The following is a 20195-nucleotide window of genomic DNA, read 5'->3' on the forward strand; positions in this document are numbered from 1 at the left end:
GGTGGATTTTTGCAAAACACATTTTTGGAACAAAATGCCTCAAATCATCCAATTGCCATCCAAGGCATAAGAAGAAATGGCACCCTTTTCACATTGGCCTATTATAGCACCACCAGGAGGCCACAACCTGACCTGCCCTGATGAAGACCTGTGTCGGGGCACTTTATCTAGTTTGTATAATCTGTCTGTCATTGTCTTGTGTAATTGTATAGGCTGTAGCCTGTAGCCTACTTTTCCCTTATCCTTTCTGTCAATGTGGCACTGCATTAATGTTAAGAATCAGAATGGCAATCGTCTTTATTCTCACATCACTTGTTTACAGGTGTAAAAGAAGTGGGTGTAATTAATTCCCCCCCCCCCCCCCCCCCCCCCTTTTTCTTTGCATAAGCACCATCACTTGTTTACAGGTGTAAAGAAGTGGGTGGAATTCTTTTTTTTGCATAAGCGCCATCACTTGTGTTTTCCAGAAGGGGGAAGAAGAAAAAGGAGGGTTGCATGCAGGGAGAGGGAGGGAGGGCGGGAGAGCAGCCAGGGAGAATAGTATATTAAATAGGCCTATATAAAAGCTTGTCAAACAGAACATACAAAAATTAAGATATCTAAGCCTATATAATAAGCCTATACAAAATCAGCAGATATCACATATAGCAAAGGTGCATAATAATTAGACATAAGATGCAAAAATAAAACATTTATTTTTGTATAGGTTAGTTAGTTTGTTTTTCATCTGTGTAGTGATACAATAGGCTATACCTTCTTTCAGTTAGCCAATTCGATCGATCCTCTAGCTGTGACACTATAATGCCGTGTGGTGGTGACGGGGTTAAAAGATACCATAGGGTGCGGGGCGCAGACCGCGGTCTCGTGCTGGAGGGTCTCACATCACAGGCAGCAGAACAAGTGTCATCGGGGTGAGGAGGAGCTGATCAGAGCCACAGCGCGTGCGTGTGTGTGGAGGAAAGAAGAAAAAACTCCTGCTTCATCATGTTTTAACTGAGGAAACCAAACAGTTACCCGTGCGCCTGCTGCACCCGGATGGTATATGGAAATAATGGAATATATTTTTTGATTTTTCCCCCCCGAAATAGGATCCTATATCGCAAAAACAAAATCTTCCTATAGGTATTTCCCTTCATGGGTGATGGATTTCAGTATCTGGAATGTGTTTTTGTGTTTTTTCTAAAGTACAATAGTTTCTTGTGCTTGCTTTTTCCCCAGAGGGGTTTTTCCAGTTTTCTATTTTGTTTTATTTCTCTCTCTGTGGGAATCTTAATCTGTATTTTGTTCAAAAAGGTCTTGCCGATGAAAATCCTTTGAGATGAAAAACGACGGCACGACTTTGGATTCATCTTTTGCATGTGCGCGGCTCGTGCCCGGTCTCGCGCAGCCTGTTGTCGGCGGGGGATAACGCACAAGTTTTGCCGCGGAGCAGCCGGAGCCGGTCTGTTGAGGCGCGGCGGGGCGCACGCGGTGCACGCGGTGGAGCACACCGGGGGGCACGTTGTTGTTATCGCAGGAGGAGGACACCGGTTCCCGGGGAACGCTGATGATGATTATGATAATGATGACGGGCAGCGCGGGTGGAGGACGGCGGGGTGTCCGCAGCCTGCAGGGAGCCATGGGTCCGAGGTGGGCGCCTCCATCACTGCTGCTGTGCGCTCTGGTGGTGGTGCTGCTCCCGCGGGGCGCCCTGTCCCACCCGCAGCCCTGCCAGGTGCTGAGACGCATCGGCCACACGGTCCGAGTCGGGGCTCTGCACGTCCAGCCCCGGTTGGTCCCCTTGTCCTCCTCCGCCGGCGGCGAGTCGTACGACGACGGGGAGGAGGGGGACCGGGAAGCGGCAACAGCTGGCGGTGGGTCTTCGTCTTCGAGGGTGACGCGCGCCCTGCGGGAGTTTTTGTTGTTGGACGAGGAGGAGGAGAAGAGCGGGCAGACAACAAGTGTCGGAGGAGGAAGTCCGGTGGGTTTGGGGAGTCTCAGGACTAGAGGCTCGGGGGGTAACGGCCAGCGGGGCGCCAGCAGGAGTAAGAACCTGGCGCGGCTGCGCGAGGAGAGCGCCTCGAGGGAGAGCCGCGTGTTCGCGCCGCGGGACTCGGTGCTGCTGGCCGCCGAGGCGCTCAACCGCGCCGCCATACTGCCCTACAACCTGTCCCTGGAGCTCGTCATGGCCGTGGGGTCCGGGCTGGGCGAGCTGCCCGCGCAGTTCCCCTTCCTCTCCGCCTCCTCCTCCTCCTTGACCCCGGGCGGCGCCGACGCGGAGGCCGAGGTGGAGGACCCGCTGTCGTTCTTGGAGAGCGTGTGTCACACCGTGGTGGTGCAGGGGGTCTCCGCCATGCTCGCCTTCCCGCGGAACCGCGACGAGCTGGTGAAGTTGGAGTTCATCTCCAAGGCGATCCAGGTGCCCGTCATCAGCGTGGTGCATAAGGAGTTCACGCGCCACAGTTTGGTATGTATGTAGGTTAATATGGCTGGGTTCACATGCTCATTGATACCATAATAGCAATTACCAGATATTAGAGTAGAAATGCAAGCATGCTCACAACTATGGCTATTTTGTTTGCAACACATGCGCGCGCGCGTCTCTGTGGTTAATTATTAATTAATTAAGTTTCAGTGAGTCCAGTGGATCCAGTTTCACACCTGTCCTCTGATTGTGTGTGTATGGTGACCAGATCCAAACTGTTCATTTGAGGGACAGAAGTGCTTGTGTGAGACAGGACGGGGTTAGCAACTCATCACTGTAGTTACTATTAAAAATGCTTATGTCAGGCCTAATATTGCCCTATATAAACCCATGATCTGGACTCAAGTCTCAAATTTTTATTTAAAATGCTAATTCTGGTCATAAGGTTGTTTTGGCCGACTTTGTATAGTGCAGCCTGCCTAGGAAATAGGGATATTTCTCATGTTATTTTAACAGGCTTAAAAAGGCATCTTGCAGGAAAAGAGACAATGGGAGAGCTTTACATCAGAGAGCCAACAATTTGGGGACTAACTATTATGGCATTTGAACACTGATGCCTGCCATTCACAATGTGGGACAGCCAGGGTCTCAATTTGTGGGACACCTGCACGGTCTTTGAAATGAAGGACTGTCCCACACAAAGGGGGACATCTGGTCACTGTGTGTGTGTGTGTGTGTGTGTGTGTGTGTGTGTGTGTGTGTGTGTGTGTGTGTGTGTGTGTGTGTGTGTGTGTGTGTGTGTGTGTGTGTGTGTGTGTGTGTGTGTGTGTGTGCGTGTGCGTGTGTGTGCACACCCCACACAAGATGCTGTAAACAATATAGGCCTACATTGTGTTTGTCTATAAGTAGACCTGCTGTCCCCAAGAGTTGAAAGGATGAGCTAATTAAAATCAATATTACACAGAGGGTGTGTGTCTATACTAATTTGAGATTGATTAATTCCCATGTGGAAATTCAAGACCATGGAGAGTCCACTGTACAAACTCTGCATTCAGATTCCTGTTGCCAGTTCAAAACAGAGGGTATGTGCATGCATAAAGTGAGTGGCAAAGTATGTTTAACGTAGCTAAATTAAATTAAATAGGACTTTTCTGTTTGGATGTATGTTCTGTCAAGACCAGAAAGTAGTTTTTTTGCTTCCGGTTATGATGATGTCACGCGCATACCCTCTATATTGCAGTCTAGAAAATAGCGGAGTTGTTGGAGGATAATGTTTCCAAATACACAGCTATGTGTAACTAAACTTGTGTGGTATCTATTTAGTTTTTCCTTTTTATTTTTTTTGATAGATTGATTTTCTTTTACATTCTGCCACAAATAGCTATCTTCCCTATAAAGTATAAACCCATCTCCTTAAAACACCCAATTACTCTTTTGGCTGGTCTATTGTGAAAGCATTATCATGATCAATATGCTGCTCAGGTTGTTTTAACTATTGTCGTAAAAGGAGCCATAGTGTGATATAAGCTAATTTAACGTCATCAATCATTGTGTAGATGAATGTAGGTGTCTCATTTTTGGGGAGTAAAATTGATGGAGCTCTTCTCTTCAATGTAAAAGGTCTGCTTATCACACTGATGCGATGCTGCAGAGACCTGATATCTCAATTTTTAACAAACCAAGACCAGATAGACCACACGGAGTGTGCCAAAATATAACCATAAGGGTTTATTTGCCTCATTTGTACACTCTAAGTTGAACACTGAGGATTTGACTGTGCAGAGAAGAGATGGCAAGTTGGCAACATAAGTCAAAGACCAGAGAAGATAAGATATAGTAGATGAATGGTAATAGATTGTATTATTTATTTCAATATTATGAAACATTCAGAGTATGCCATGGCTCATGGGGCCCAGAATATGAAGTGTATTCTCCCTGGGACAATATATTTCACGAATAGGGCTGAAAAACATATTCCAAGATCCTGATGTCGAACCTCAAAGACTCCCATCCATATGGATTATGTTGTTGAATATGATAGTGTAAAATGTCACATGTGGTCACGGGGATCAGAATACGAAACAGAAACTTTTGTTAAAGTGCCTTGAGGATTGGAAATCTCTATTGCTAACTCTGTGTTACAAATATAATTCACTTTTGCTCCTGCGGTAGCCCCAACTAGCCTACTGGGAGGCATTTTTGGGTTTCTGATCCGGCCGGGAGGGGATGTTGTAGTACAAAGTACTGGTTTGTAGTCATCAGGTCGGAAACCACCTTTCGGAACCAGAATTACCCAAAAAAAGAATTTCCCGCAATCAAGGGCATAATAATTTTAGGGCCTACCCAATAAAAGCCTTGATGTGGTGTATGAATCCGTCAAGTTTCTTCAAGTACGTCTTTGAATAGTTATTTTGGCTTATCCATCTTTTATTCCAACTCGTAGCGGCTGGCGAGACTAAGTAAAAATCAACAGGGGGGACCAAAACAAAGCGACAGCGATTTTGGAACACTGACCAGGTGTACCTCCGAGGTGGAAAGTCTGGTGACACGAAGATGTAATTTTTTTTAGCATAGCAGGCTTGACAGCATTACTAGAAAAATCACACCCGTGTGCACTGAGTGTCCCCTCTCTCTCCCCCCCTCCTCTCTCTCTCTCATTAGCAGGCAATAGTAGCCTACAGCACTATCTCTCTCTGTTTCTGGCACAACAGCGCCCCTACTGGTACTAATAGTCATACTCGTGCTCATTAATGTCACATACATAGGTGAACGAACACGGACATTGCTGTTCCTTGGGGTGGTTGCACCACTAAAAAATACATGAACAATAGGATTCGCATTAGTGCAACATTCCAGATGTGGTATTTGACTAGTAGGCAGCAGGCTGACGGAAGGCAATTATGGGAAATATGTTGTAATTGGCTTTGTTTTTTCATTTTGATGATATACTGATGCTATATTGGACTTTTCACAACAGTAGCCCGGCACCCACCCAGATAATAAATCATAGGGGAAAGAAGGAATACAAACAAGAATGGCAGAGTGAATATGAAAAAATATATACAAATATAACTGCAACACAGAACACACTCAATCATTCTGTTCCTGTAATCCCATCTCCAATCCCCAATGCAAACCAGTATGTGCCAAATATGCCAATTTAAGATGATCTGTTGAATTCACCACTGGAATGCCAAACAATGACATTAGGATAATTAGACATTCTTTTATGCTAATCCACTCTCAAATTCAAGGCTTGCAGAAAAAGTGTTACTTTGACACACACACGCACACACACACACACACACACACACACACACACACACACACACACACTATTGTTCAAGTATGTGGGTGCGTGTGCATGCAGGTGTGAGATGAGGGCTGCGCTGGTTATTTCATGATCTTGATACAGACATAAGTTCATCCATAATTGTGATTTATTACTAGTATTGTCTATGTAGTGTATTAAAGCAATTCCCGCCACAGTTAAGCTTGAGAGTGCTTGTTTGGGTACTGATGCTAGGGTTCAATCAATGTTCTGTGAGTTAACATAAGTTCAAGGTTTTAGAACAATGCATGACTTTTTAAAGGATTTGACAACAAGGCAGGTACACCATTAGGCGAGTGAGTGTCCGTCCAATCAAATCACTGCTTCTCTCTCAGTTTAATTTGACTGGTTCGCAGGCTATATTCATGCCTGTGGCTAGAGCCCCCTAGCTTTGAAGCAAGTACTGTGTATGTGTGCTCGCGTGTGTGTCAATACTTGAGGCAGAGACCTCCTTGGTAACGGTCAACCACATTGTACATTTGCTATACACACTATCACTCAGTCTCACACACGAACGAACGCACGCACACAGTCACACATACACACTCACCCCACCATTAGTTATCCTGAAGGCTTCTGGGATACTTGCCACCGACTGAGCTACAGTAACGTGTGTGTGTGTGTGTGTGTGTGTGTGTGTGTGTGTGTGTGTGTGTGTGTGTGTGTGTGTGTAAACAGAGTTGAGAAGTTTGGAGGCAGCGAGGGGTGAATAGTTTAGCAGGTAAGAGGCTAGGATCTGGAGACGAGTTAAAGTTGAGGGAGGGAAGCAAAAGTAGGAACACTTACAGTGTTGTCAGATGGGAAATGTTAAACTATTGTACCAGAGGCTTCAAATCCTAAAGAAGATTATCGTATACAGCCAAAATAAGTGAAATTGCAGTGTACTTTCTTCACAAAAACAAATTAATTGTGAAACAGTCAGTAGTGCTGTCGCCTCACAGCTAGAAGGTCCTGGGTTAAATTCCCGCTGGAGTTTGCATGGAGTTTGCATGTTCTCCCCATGTCCCCTAGGGTAGGTACCTTCACAAAAAATGCTGGCCAGCTGGGGCGCCTGATGGAGGGGAAAGGAACTGGTTGGAATAACGTGTTCCTTCGACGCTACGTCCAACCGGGGAAACTCCCCGCTGGCAGGTGTAAAGGAGCAACTTGGACACTCATGCATGAAGGAAGCATGAGTTCAAGTCCGTTGCTCTCCCCAGATTGGCGGTAGCCTCGGCCCCAGGCTTACTCATCTGCGAGCGAAAAAGTAGAGCGAAAAGCCTGGTCACAACCTACGGCAGAGACGCTATCGGCGGATGTGTCCGTCCGGAAGATCCGACAAATGTATTTCCCCCAGATACGATATTATTCCGACCAATCACAACACTTTCATTTATGGAGAATGTAAACTGATTTGTAAAGCATCAACGGCATTTCCTTGAGCGGTACTTCCGCCCAAATCCCGCAACTTCCACCCCAAAACAAATGATAGCCTCTACAGCTTAGGTCTTGCCCAGCGTTGGTTGGCGGAGGGCGTGTAGTGCCCAGGATCACATTAGATAATTGACACAGGGGGGGAAATGAGATGGGATAAAAATGTAGAAATGAAAACATTGAGAGTGGACGTAGAACACGCACATCGACAGGCTGGGTGCTGGGCTAAAGACACTTCAGAGGATGATGGATGGAGCCCGCACACCACAGGTACAAAAAAGACGTTCTTTATTGAGAATTCTGACAACGTTTCGATCTATTTGATCTTCATCAGACTGATGAAGATGAAGATCTGATGAAGATCAGAAGACTGATGAAGATCTTCATCAGTCTGATGAAGATCAAATGGATCGAAACGTCAGAATTCTCAATAAAGAACGTCTTTCTTTGTACCTGTGGTGAGCTGCGGGCTCCATCCATCATCTGCTGAAATTAAAACATTGAAACTGTTGTATAAGTCATGGGTATATACAGTATTTATGATGTAATGCTGTCTATGCATTTATTTTAATATGCTTGCTGTATTTTGTACCGGTGAAAGTATCTCTTTTCAAAATCATCCAAAAAGTCCCTCATATTAGGACTTCAACCTATCAGAGGTTTAATGTGCTGGGGCAGTCAGTTTCTGATACAAGTGTGTTGTGGTCAAAGAGTTGCATAACGCTTACTGTACATTGTGTCCATTTTAAATGTATCCCCCCCGCTATCTTCTTCACACACTGATGGAGAGCTACAGCCATGCTGGCTCCGGTGGGGGAGCTTGATGCACGTCATGCATCAAGGCAAGGATTGACTAGAAAGACAGACTTTGCCTCTAAGTACAAATCTAGGATTAGATTTCCTTATCTTAATCCATTATGTGTATGTAAACGTAGATTGTGAATCAGTAGTCGGGGAATTTAGCAAATACATGCACCTTCTTTTATAATGGCACAATTATCATACATGTGGGCATTATTTGGCATTGTTGATCGTATATTAAAATTAGGGTAAAATGATCGTACAAATACTGTATAATGATTATCATACATCTGGCTGGCACTCATGAGGATGCACAATACTTGCACTTAACCACTTTCAACAGCAGGAAATATTTTCATTCTAGAGACGAAATTATTCAGACATTTAAAAAGAATTGCTGACCGACCCGTCTTATCGCGGAAGGTTGAGAGCTTGTACATTTCACTATTCTTCAGATGACAAACAATCGGCTTAAATGTTTACCTTCATTGTTTTAGTTAGACTCTATTGTAGCTATACAGAAGGTTTCTTTTATTTGATCTGTGGCCCATCTTTACAGAACTGTAACAATATTGTTTATTTTTCAGCACTTGATGTTCCAATTACTGTTAAATGATGGTTAGAAATGGGATGCAGATTTTGTGCAATGCTGTACGGTAAATTGGATCAGGGTTAAGTCAAATTTGCATATGTCATGTGCTAGATCTAACACAGCACAAGAGCACATGCCGCAAAAATAGGTACATTTGATGTTTAAAAAGGACGCTTCTCCAGTTACTGTACACTGGGTTGGAGGGGATCGTGGTGAAAGCAGCATTGCTTTAATTGCACCAGAGCCCAGGGTACGTTGTTTTTCTTCTTAGAAGTCCTACAGTAGCTGCTGTTTTGAATCCTGCATCTCCTTCCAGACGGCAGGAGGTTGAACAAGTGATGGCTGGGGTGGGATGGATCTTTAATGATGTGAGACTGCTGCAAGGTGCCACAGGCACTCTGAGGTGTAGTTTGAGTACCAGATAGGTCCCGATGATGCACGTGTTCACTGTCATGCCACACTTTCATGCAGTATGTCTGTATGCTCACACACAAGATCACTGCAATAGATTAAATACACAAGACTGTAGATTATGCCGAATTGTTCACTTCAAGTTCTACTAGTTTTACTTGGGAAATCTTTGCCAAAAGCCCAAATACTCCCAATAATTTCAACTACGCTATTTTTTCCGCAAATACAGATAAGCGAGCCATTATCGTCTCAATGCCGTTACCCCATTTGTTTTAACTCACTCAATTTATACTCGCTCAGGTGGCAGGCTGTGACAAAGCAAGGAGAGCATATCATTGCTTTAAGGCAGCAGAAGAAACCTTGTATCTTATTTATTTATTTTGTAAATGAATATGCCATACTTTGTCGTACAAGAGTGTCTCTCAAAAGTAGAGACAATGGCCAGTGTATAAAGCTTTAAGTTGCAAGATGCTATTTTTGATCAATTCGGAAATTTGGAAAGTGATACGTTTTCCTGAAAAGTAATGGTATTGGACGTACCAGGTTTCCGCCCCGACAGCGATGGTGTTCAACTTGCATGGTCATGTGGTTCATGGTGAGCCGTCACAGTTCCAGCCTGGCACGCAGTGAAATGTTGAACACAAAGTGCCTGCCAGTGTCCAAGCACCCACTGTCGGTTACTCCAGTGCTCTGACCCAGATAAATAAGCCCAGCTCTCCAGCTGGGCTCTCTCTGGTGTGTGTATATTGGGAGTAAGTTTAGAGGGATTTTGTTTTAATATCACATGGTTTAGACCCTATAAGCTCGCTACCAAAGTTCAAAAGCAACCTAACTTCATCACATAATGGGAGTAAGTTTAGAAAGATGACTATATCACATTCTTAATATCACATGTTGGTGTAGCTCAACACCTGTTAGTATAGCTCATCACTTGTTCACCCCTTGGGTCACACAAGTTAATACTATTTTGTCATCTTAGAATCGTCTCATATCAGAAATGTGGTCCAAAAATAAACAACTTATCCCTATATGTCGCTATTGTCAGGGAGGTGGCTCTGTATCGTTTACGATAGTCAATCACTCATATTTGATAGTTATTTTATACACACGATACAGTATGTCTCACAAAATGAAGTGATAAAGAGAGCTATTGATGAATCAGCAGGTGTTTAAACTGTAGAATCATAAGCAATTATGTTGCATTGATTTTCATTTGTCCTCATTTCACTATAATGTGCGGGTTCTGAACAAAAGATCAGGGAAGAACGGCAATAAATCATTTAGCCCAGAGAACAAAGACCCCTTTCATGTTTTTTCAGACTCAAAATGTTTGCCATGAGTACAAACAGGCTGCTGATGGTGCTGTTTACACACACACACACACACACACACACACACACACACACACACACACACACACACACACACACACACACCTGCCTTTCTCACCACTGCTCATGTGTTTTAATGTATCAATTATTCCACTTCATGGGTATTTCACGCTTTGCATTTAAACATTTCCAGCCTGTTACTTTGTCATTGGAGGGGGGGGGGGGGCTCCCCGGGGACGACCACACGGAGTTGCACCACTTACTTCACACGGGTGTGATTTTTCAAGTAAAGTAGAATTTTCAGCCACCACACCATTGCTATTTTCCTTCCAACTACACATATAGCATGATGATAGGGCAGCTGCAAATATCAAGAATTCAGCCCTGAGCCCTGTGTGATAAACCATTTCAGACCCTTGGTACATCTGCCAGCCCTTCATAGCCCCCCAGGTCCACAGTCCCTGGCTGGCTACTATTTCCAGCCAGCTGGAATGTACAATGTACACGATTCGAATCCCGGCTCTTCCTGTCCACGAAGTGTCCTTGGGCAAGACACTGAACCCTACATTGGTGTGTAAATGTGGGAAGTGAGGACACTGGCGTCGACTGTTCGCCGCTTCACCTCCCAATGTATGAATGAATGAACCATTGAAAAGCGCTATAAAAATGCAATTCATTATTACATTGTATACCAGTGTCCCAAACAATTGGTGGGACCCACTTTTGGATCACCCCCAACCACTGTTGTATATACACTTGCGGTCAAGTTGCGGAACAGCCTGCACTTTGCATATCGCACATCGCACAGGAACTCAAAAGCATAGATGGAGAGTAGAGTGATCTCAATACTGTACTGTCTTCAGGCATCATTAGATGCAGCTGTCCAGGGTTGACCAAGGAAATGAATACACAAAGAGGGTGAGATAACCATCACACTCTTTGTGTATTCATCAACCATCTATGGTTGATACGAGTTCACACAGTAACATCCTCAGGGTTAATTGAACTCTGCACTAAGGATTTTTTATTTATTTTTTTTACTGTGCAGCAGAATAGTGAATTGGGGGCTACCCGTATGCTTCGTATAGGATTTACTGCTGATGAAAACACAATAGTCAGTTGCTCTGGGGAATCTGTAATTTTGCAAAATATTGTTGTTTCAGTGGAATGTTGTATCATTAGGTAACAAGCTTATAGATGACACTCATGTTTGTAGTTATACATTAAATCAACAAGGTCACCATTATATTATTACTAGTGAAAAGTTCATGGATTATCAGAACCCACTTTATTTCAGGTACACTATAATATAGTCATATATATAGTCATACATATATATCATATAGTGACTATATGACAGCTGTGCTTGATTAATAATTAACACTTATTAATCATACTTCCTGGACTACATGGACTTGTCTCAGTAAGACAGCCTTCCCCCTATCCACAAGGAGAAGCATTATGGGAATTGTAGTCCAGGAAGGAAGTGAGCCCAGTGTCCTTGACACATATTGGACACAAAGACCCCCAGGAAAGTGTTCTAAATCTTCTAAACGTCATTAACATATATTATTTTGCAAAAAGGGTGAAGTGTCCCTTTAATGATTGAATCAAAGCAAGACCAACATGCAGCTGCTCGTTCTAGTCCCTTCATCACCTTGACCTTCATGACATAGAAGTTGTCATTTGTGAACATGAACAATACACAAGGACATCGTAACATATCAGCCTTTGTTAGACTTTCCAGCTTTTATGCCACATACGTAAACACACGCGCTCAAAACGCCTCTCTGTGCGAGATGCTATTTATCTGTGGAACCTTGTCATACTAAAGGTAATGCCTACAATTTCAAGTGCTTGTCAGGGTGGGGGGTCCCCAGTTCAGATATGATTGTTTTGGGGGGTTGCAGCCTGAACATTTTGGGAACCCTTGATGTAGAACACTAGAACAGAGTTGGGGCTGTCTTGCCTCATTGTGAAAAAAATCTTCCCCCTCGTTAGAGAGCTGAACAAAGAGAGGGTTGCAGATTTAGCTGGATCACAGTACCGCGGGATCACAGCCAAGAATAAATCCATGACCCTGGGGTAGAGAGAGTAGTGAGTCCTTTTTTTCACCAAAGAACATAGTTCCAGATCTGAAATGAATTCTGGCATATAATTGGTTCTGATGGTGTTTCTGTTTTCTGCTGCAACGGTATAAATGCTTCCCATTGTAGACAATCAGCAGATTATGGAGAGGAATAAGGATTATTGTCCAATTTGCATGCTTAATGAGCAACGTGATTAATGAGATACATGCAATTAACCAATAGACGATTTTTGTGCATAGCTTGTGTAAAAGTTGTGGAATCAATTGAAACAAAAGTGTTTGTGCACATGTTTATTTGTGTATTAGGCATATTATACATGTTGTATAATTATATCCCTACCTTCAAAACCGCACTGAAAACCCACCTGTTTAGACTAGCCTTTCCAAGTTGACTTAATTTGAACTTGTTACATGTACTGTTTTATTGCTTTTAATTCTTACCTTTTATTAGTTATTTTCCCTAATGAAGTTGTTCTTTTTTTTGTATGTTCTCTCTCCTAGCCCTAAAAGTACTAAAAGTGTCTTTTAGTACTTATAGGGTAATACTGGGCAAAGAGGCAATGCTAATTTACTACTGCCCCAAAGGCTCTGCATTCTAAGACATCTACTCTATCCACACTTTTCCTGGGCTGTGTGTGCTCCAGTTCCTGTCGATTTGATCCAATGAAAGCCAATGAAACTGGTCAGATGACCAATGATATCCAATGAAATCAACAGTAACTGGAGCACACACAGCCCAGGAAAAGTGTGGATAAACTTGACTTCACTTGTCTTCCCCAACTATCCTACATCTTTGTAGTTTTTCTCTCTCTCTCTCTCTCTCTCTCTCTCTCTCTCTCTGTGTGTGTGTGTGTGTGTGTGTGTGTGTGTGTGTGTGCGCGCAGCCCCTTTGTAAACAGTGTTGTCAGTTAGTGCTGCTTTCGAATGTAGATCAATAAACAGATCTACATGCTAACGTTTCGAATCGTAAAGAGTTATCTTGTAGAGCTGTTCTTTTTTTTGGCACGTGACTCCCTCTAAGCTTATGACGTTGCCACAATTCGCTTATTATTTTAACCCACAATGTCTACTGCAGATTTTCTTTTCTACAATGGCGCTAATAGAGCCTGCCTGCTTGCTCAGGGGACACATCATTCAATCTTGACCTTCAGGTCAAACATGGTGTCAGAGCCTGTGTCTATGAGACATGACTTTTGACATGATCTAAATGTCTCAATAAAAGAGCAGCCCTGGAGACAAAATACAACCACCCCAATTGTATAAGTTATGTTGTATTAACATACACTACCATACAGACAGACACAATTATATTTTAATTATAAAAAAGAAAAGAAAAAGCTTACCGCTTTTAAAAGCTACTTATTTTTGCATCGTTTTTAATTTGTACACTTGACTGTTTCTAGATGCATGTTTCTCATTGGCTGGAGCTGTAAGTGCCATTAGTGGAAGTCCAAGGAAATGTTTGCATTCCCCAGGCATTAAATGTGTGTTGTGATTGGTAAAAAGAAAAAAGAAAAAGAAAAGACAGCTTCCAGGGGAAGTATATAGATTAGGCATACAATGAAAGTCCCGCCCTATACGTTTTGCCTTAGGTCGTTACCAGGCTTTTCTCCTTGTGAGATGAGAAAAGCCTGGAAATGAGGTTACTATCCCAGTGAGATTGCTTGAATGTATGCGTTTGATTGGCCCTGAGCATGTGCATCGCATGTGCATTGCAAGCACTTTGTATAACTATATGTTTGGAAAGATGCTATATAAATACAATTTATTCATTCATTCATGAATGGCTGCAGAAATTTGTTTTGACATGACTGCGATGAAGAAGCCTTTTGAAAATCAATTCTGAGTGAGTACTGCTAACAGAAACACAATGCGTTTGTAATGCTAATATAAATATATCATGCTTGGGTCGGAACAAACATGAACAGGACTTCCTGTATGGTGCTCTCTTGCTGCTGTCTCTTGACGAAGCATGTTGTATAGCTGTGATAAGCTTTTTCCAAGCTCAGAGTTTACAGAGCATCACATTGTTGGGTCACTGTCTAAAATACTCCCACAGTTTTCAAGGTTTTTGTTTATTTTTAGTTTTTTCTGCTGCGGCTTATTCTCTAGGGGAATCATGCTTTGACGGGACACAGCCATATTGTAACTTGTGACACGCCAATCCATGTTATGTAAATCATTATATTTCTGTAAATTATATCACCCAGCCCTATTATTAGAAGAAGTGTGAAGATATTTTATGTGCATTATGAAACTGTGGTGGGACAAATTAGACTATAGCGGCCTGCCATAAACACTGAAGACTTAGTAAATGCCTGTCTAATTAAATTAGATTAAATGTATTGATCTCCAAGGGGGAATTCAAGTGTTACAGTTTCCAAGAGAATACAAAAAGTGCAGAATGTGCACAAGAAAACAATAAAATACAATCGTATAGAACAGAATATCACAGACTACACATTGCAGCCTAGTCTTGTAGCGCGAGGAGTCGAGGTACAGTATAACAAGACAATGATGGACTCTAGAGGGTGGCTGAGTACTAGTGGTTGGTCAACAGATTTCAGACATCAATTCTGCAGAAAAAATCTCCATTTTCATGCTTTCGTGATTTCTGTCTTGTCCTTGAAATAATTAAACAACTCTGTGTTTCACAAGAATGTGGACATCAAATCAGGATACACACTCATAGAATATATATACTTTAAGTCATTCACGGAGAGAACAGACAAAAATGTCAGCCCTAGGCCTTCATTAGTGTCATGTCAAAACTGTCTCGCACAATGCAGAGGTCCCCACACGGCTTTGTGAAAACTCTTGTGCAGCTAGCTGAGATTTCAAGTGATGTTCAATGTTGGAAACTGACTGACTGAGTCTTGCGTGTTTTGGCCAAGATGACATGAGTCCTGATATTGTCATTGGATTAATCGGTGGCTTAATCTTTAACTAAGTAGTAACTAGTAAGAGATATCCATTTTAAAATCGTAACATCAATGTTGTTCTCCACTGTACTTTACTCTCCAAGTAATATTGGTATAACTACGATATTGTGATTCTCCACTTGTCGGTGCATAAAGAGGAATAAATAATTTATGCATATTATGTGGATAAAGTCTGACAGAATCACTAGACAATCATAGCGTGAATAGATATGTTTTATTCTATGAGCGTGAGACTCTATGAGACGGCGGTGGCTCAGGGGTAGAGTGCCTGGATGGTAACCGTAAGGTTGCCAGTTCGAACCCGGGCTCCCCCAGAGTTACTGTCGAAGTGTCCTTGAGCAAGACACTGAACCCCTAATTGCTCCCGATGTGCTAGTTGGTGCCTTGCATGGTTTCCGCTGCCATCGGTGTATGAATGTGTGTGTGAATGGGTGAATGTAATGCACAATCTCTGTAAAGCGCCTTGGATAAAGGCGCTATATAAATGCACCATTTACCATTTATTCTAAAGAGACAGGGTTAAGCCCTACCCCCTGCTCCGGTAGCTGATTCCCAGGGTGACTGTGCACATTTTGTATGTCAAGTATAGCCCCTTACAGAGGCGAGATCAGAACTGGCCCATACCAACTGGAACATCACTAAACAATGACAGACATTCTTTAGCCTCTGAGCTTTGCAGAGGCACCTATTGTGTGATTAGAACCACTGGTGGAAAGTAACATACGTCAGTACATTTACTTATGTACAGATTTTAGGTACTTTTACTTTACTGGAGTATTTCATTTTTGAGGGGCGCTAGCCCCTCCTATATACAGCTTTTGTCCCCACACGTCTCAACATTTGCCAGTGACAATGAAAGGGGAATTCAGGTCAAATGTCCACTAAATCTTGTCCCCACACGTCTCAAGATTTGCCATTGACAATGAATGGAGAAATTAGGTCAAAATTCCGCTAAATATGACGTAAATTAAACATCAAAACATTAAACGCCATTGACATTGAAGGGAAAATTTACGTCATATGTAAACGAGCAAATTAGCTTACCAATCACAGGCAATAGGCATTCAGTAATGATAAGAGCGCCCCTCACACGGGCGTGTTCTTTTTTAAATATATACTAATTTACTATATACCGGAGGGAAAAAAAGAAAAAGAAAAGAAAAGAAAATCATGTGATGAGGACCCCCTGAGGGTCACGACCCACCACAGGTTGACTGACTGCAATAAAGTACATACAAAAGATTTGTTGTCAGGGTACCAACAAGGACAGAATAGAATAAAAACTAAAATTAAACAAAAAAACTAAACGCAACTAACAATCTTACGGAGATGGCAGTAGTAATAAGCCTTCGTTAAATCTAAACAAAATCATTATATCAGGGAATTTGTCTCGCAGAAATAAGCTTTTGCTATCAATGTATCAGTTTGGCAAGGGGGGGGGGGGGGAATACGAAGCACTCATTCTTGACACCAAAATCAATTCTTCATAAATCACAAGTTTTGTTGACAGAGCAAAAAATATGTTCGAGAGAACCTTTTGAATGTGAAGAGGCAGTGTTTTCTATAAGGGCCGGCCGATCCATACAGTGTGTACGTGATATCAATTTCCATGCAGATAAAGGTAACACTGTTCTTGATGTGTATAATGATATTCATAGGTGCAGGTAAGCCAGTCGAGTTTGAAATCTATTATATGCAGCGAACTGTGTGTGTTCTTCACTTTTAATGCAAAGAAGGTGAAATCTGATACAGAATTTCTTTCTTTCTTTCTTTCTTTCTTTCTTTCTTTCTTTACTTCTTTCCTTCCTCCTTTCTTTCTTTCTTTCCCATTTTCTATCTATCTCTATTTTGTTTACCCACTATGCTCCAACATCCGACCTCTTCTTCACACTTCTATCACTTCTTCTATCTTCTCTTCTCTTCTCTTCTCTTCTCTTCTCTTCTCTTCTCTTCTCTTCTCTTCTTCCTATCTAATCCCCCCCTACTCCATTCTCCCACCGCCTCTATTTTATCTCTATCCTTTCCCAAATCCGTCCCCCATTTGTCCCGATCTCTTCATCCATTGTTCTCTCAATCTCTCTCTCCTCTCACAAATCTGCCTCACCTTCTCTCTTCTCCTCCCCACACTCCACCTCTCCCATCCCTTATCCAAAACACAAATATATTCCTTTTCCCTCTCCCTTTCATCCTCCTGAAACCACCTACACCATCTTTCCACTTCACCCCCTTCATCTTACCCTCCTCTCCTCTTTTCACTTCCATTTCCCCCAAATTCATGTCACCTGCCCGCCCCCCTCCACTCACCCACACCACACACTAACACACCCTATCATCCCTCTTTCCTCTACGGTTTATGGTATGCCCAAACCCTATCCTTTTCATGTTCCCCGTGTCCATTTCTTCCATTTCCTCTCTCCCAAACTCACTCGGTCCACTACCTTTCTCTTTCATCCTGCCAGAACCCCCTCCATTTCCAGTTGGCCATGCGGACAGCAGAGGCTCCAGCGGCGCGTCTCCTGTACACCCTGCTGATGATGAATGGCTGGTGGGACCTCAGCGTTCTTCTCTGCCAGGAGTGGAATGTGGCAGAGTTCCTTTTCCTCATCAAGAACAACACTCGTTTTCACCTGGGTGCCCAGATCAACCTGACCGCCATCTCCTCTCCTTCGTCATCATCGGCAGCGACAGGATCAGATACGTCATTGTCGTCGTCGTCGTCATCTGCCTCTTTCCCCTACTTCTCGTCCTCTTCTTCTGCCACATCCTCCTCTTCCTCATCCTCTGCCTCCTCGTCTAAGTCGGACCAGCAGCAGGTCCTCATGAAGCACCTGGAGGCCCTGCGGGATACATCCACCAGAGCCGTGATTACGTTTGGGTGCGAGATCCGCGAGGTGCGACGTCTCTGGACGCTGGCATCCACCAGGATGTCGCTCCCGGACTTCCACTGGGTCCTCGGGGACAGCCAGAACGTGGTGGAGCTGAGGACAGAGGGGCTGCCCCTGGGGCTGGTCGCACACGGGCTGATGGGCTCCCCGACGTTTGACCATTACGTGCAGGACTCCCTGGAGCTGGTGGCGCGGGCGGTGGGAACCGCGGCTCGAGAGAACCCGGCCCTGGCGCTCATACCCGGGACTACCAACTGTATGGATGTACAGGAGAGCAAAAGCAACTCAGGGACATACCTGGCCAGGTAAGAAGTTCAATCAACAAGATCGTAAAATGCTTGCATGTGCTTGGATAGATGATGTTAGCTCTCTCTCTCTCTCTCTCTCTCTCTCTCTCTCTCTCTCCTCTGTCTCCTCCTCTCTGACTCTAAACTGCATACATTGTCTACCACCTGAGGTTGGTAGACCTCCCCAAAGCACTCACATGCACACACACACATGCACACAGCTTTCTGACTGTAGCGGTGTGATGGCAGAATAATGTGTTGAATTGCATTTAGCAGCAGCACTGTGAAGTGTGTAGCCGCTGCATTCCCCTTTGACACAGCGGGGAGATATGAGCTACGATCAGCGCCGATCACACACCACTGCATTACAATTAGAGTCTGACCTTTCATACTGTGATCCTCTCCCCAAAAAACACTGGAATCAGCAGAACAAACGTCCCAGAAGTACCTTCCCCTCCAGGAACAGAATTTATTTGGAAAGGTGTAGGTTGGAGGGCTTACATAGAACACTGTCAGGTGTTTATGCTCTGTTTAGTATAAGCTGCTTATATAAAGGGTTGCTTTGATTGATCTGTAAGAATCTTTATGGACTGAAGAACTCAAGATTGTGAAGAAGCAAGACCTTTTGTTCTGCAGTCTGCACACAGCTATTCAAGATTTTCAGATTAAAGTTTGTGCTGAATTGTTGAGTGTGTGGATCATATATATATATATATATATATATATATTCTACTATTCTATGGCCATTATATCTATCTTTAGCTATTGTCATCCTAGAATAGCCCTGGGCCTGTTATCTGGTAAATCAGAATATAACACGAGAGAGGTAATACTTTGAACAGATTAATCTTGGTGACTGACTATAGAACAGAATACCAACACTGTTAAGTTTAGGGAGGTGTAATTCCACCAAAGTCATAAAAAGAACTCCAGTATTTGTAGTAATACTAGTCTAAGGTGCTTTGTGTCAAAGCGCCAGCAAACGGAAACAATATAATTATGTCTATCTTCCTGCGTATGAGTCCAGTGTCCAACTTCAAACTGTCACACGTACATGCATGCTGTGGGAATTGTTTGCCAGCCACAGGCAGCCTTAGGAGAGTACATATAGGTATGAGATAATAACATTGATAAATATATCAGGGCCATGCTGGGGAATAGGACAGTTGGCAGTGAACGCGTATCGCACACAGTATTATTCTCTGCCTGGAATGTTATAATTTCTTTGTCAAGCCTCAGGCCTGTTTAGTATAGGAGATGCGAAAAGTACTGCTGTCCTTTGCACTTCTTTAAAAGTGGGGCCGATTACATTCAGAGGTATGCATTTAGATCATGTTGACTTATTCTTCTGTCTGCTGTTTCAGTAATATCGGATAAAAACACCAGCCATATGAGCATGAAGTAAATAAAACGTGCGATAGGAATGGATGGGCACGGTGTCTGTCGATCTGTGTGAGCGCGCTGGCAGCAGAAGACTCAAGGATCGGGAGGAGTAAGCTCATTACAAGAATGTTGCTGATTCAAATCCCATGCAGAACTAATTGATCTTGAGACTAAATTAATTAGAAATGCTGTTACCCCCTTCACCCTCAGTGGCTCCTGTCAACATGGATGGTCTCGAGCAAGGCATTTGTGTGTGTGTGACTGTGTGTCTGTGTGTGACTGTGTGCGTGTGTGTGTATGTGACCCTTACTCCCAATACATTGATG

At 43.3% G+C, this 20195-nt stretch overlaps 1 protein-coding gene across 1 annotated transcript in view; it reads left to right on the forward strand.

Moving 5' to 3' along the window:
• Nucleotides 1-1618: 1618 nt before the first annotated feature.
• grin3a (glutamate receptor, ionotropic, N-methyl-D-aspartate 3A) overlaps nt 1619-20195 on the forward strand; it is a gene marked incomplete at its 5' end in the record, with an annotated part of 69739 nt that continues 51162 nt past the window's right edge. The window contains 2 exons of the mRNA XM_083793275.1: nt 1619-2446; nt 17774-18504. Coding sequence (XP_083649401.1) covers nt 1619-2446; nt 17774-18504 — 1559 coding nt within the window. The remainder of the gene's footprint in view (nt 2447-17773; nt 18505-20195) is intronic.

The sequence above is a fragment of the Protomyctophum parallelum genome (genome assembly GCF_964188405.1).
Source record: "Protomyctophum parallelum genome assembly, chromosome: 21".
In the NCBI taxonomy this organism is placed as follows: Eukaryota; Metazoa; Chordata; class Actinopteri; order Myctophiformes; family Myctophidae; genus Protomyctophum; species Protomyctophum parallelum.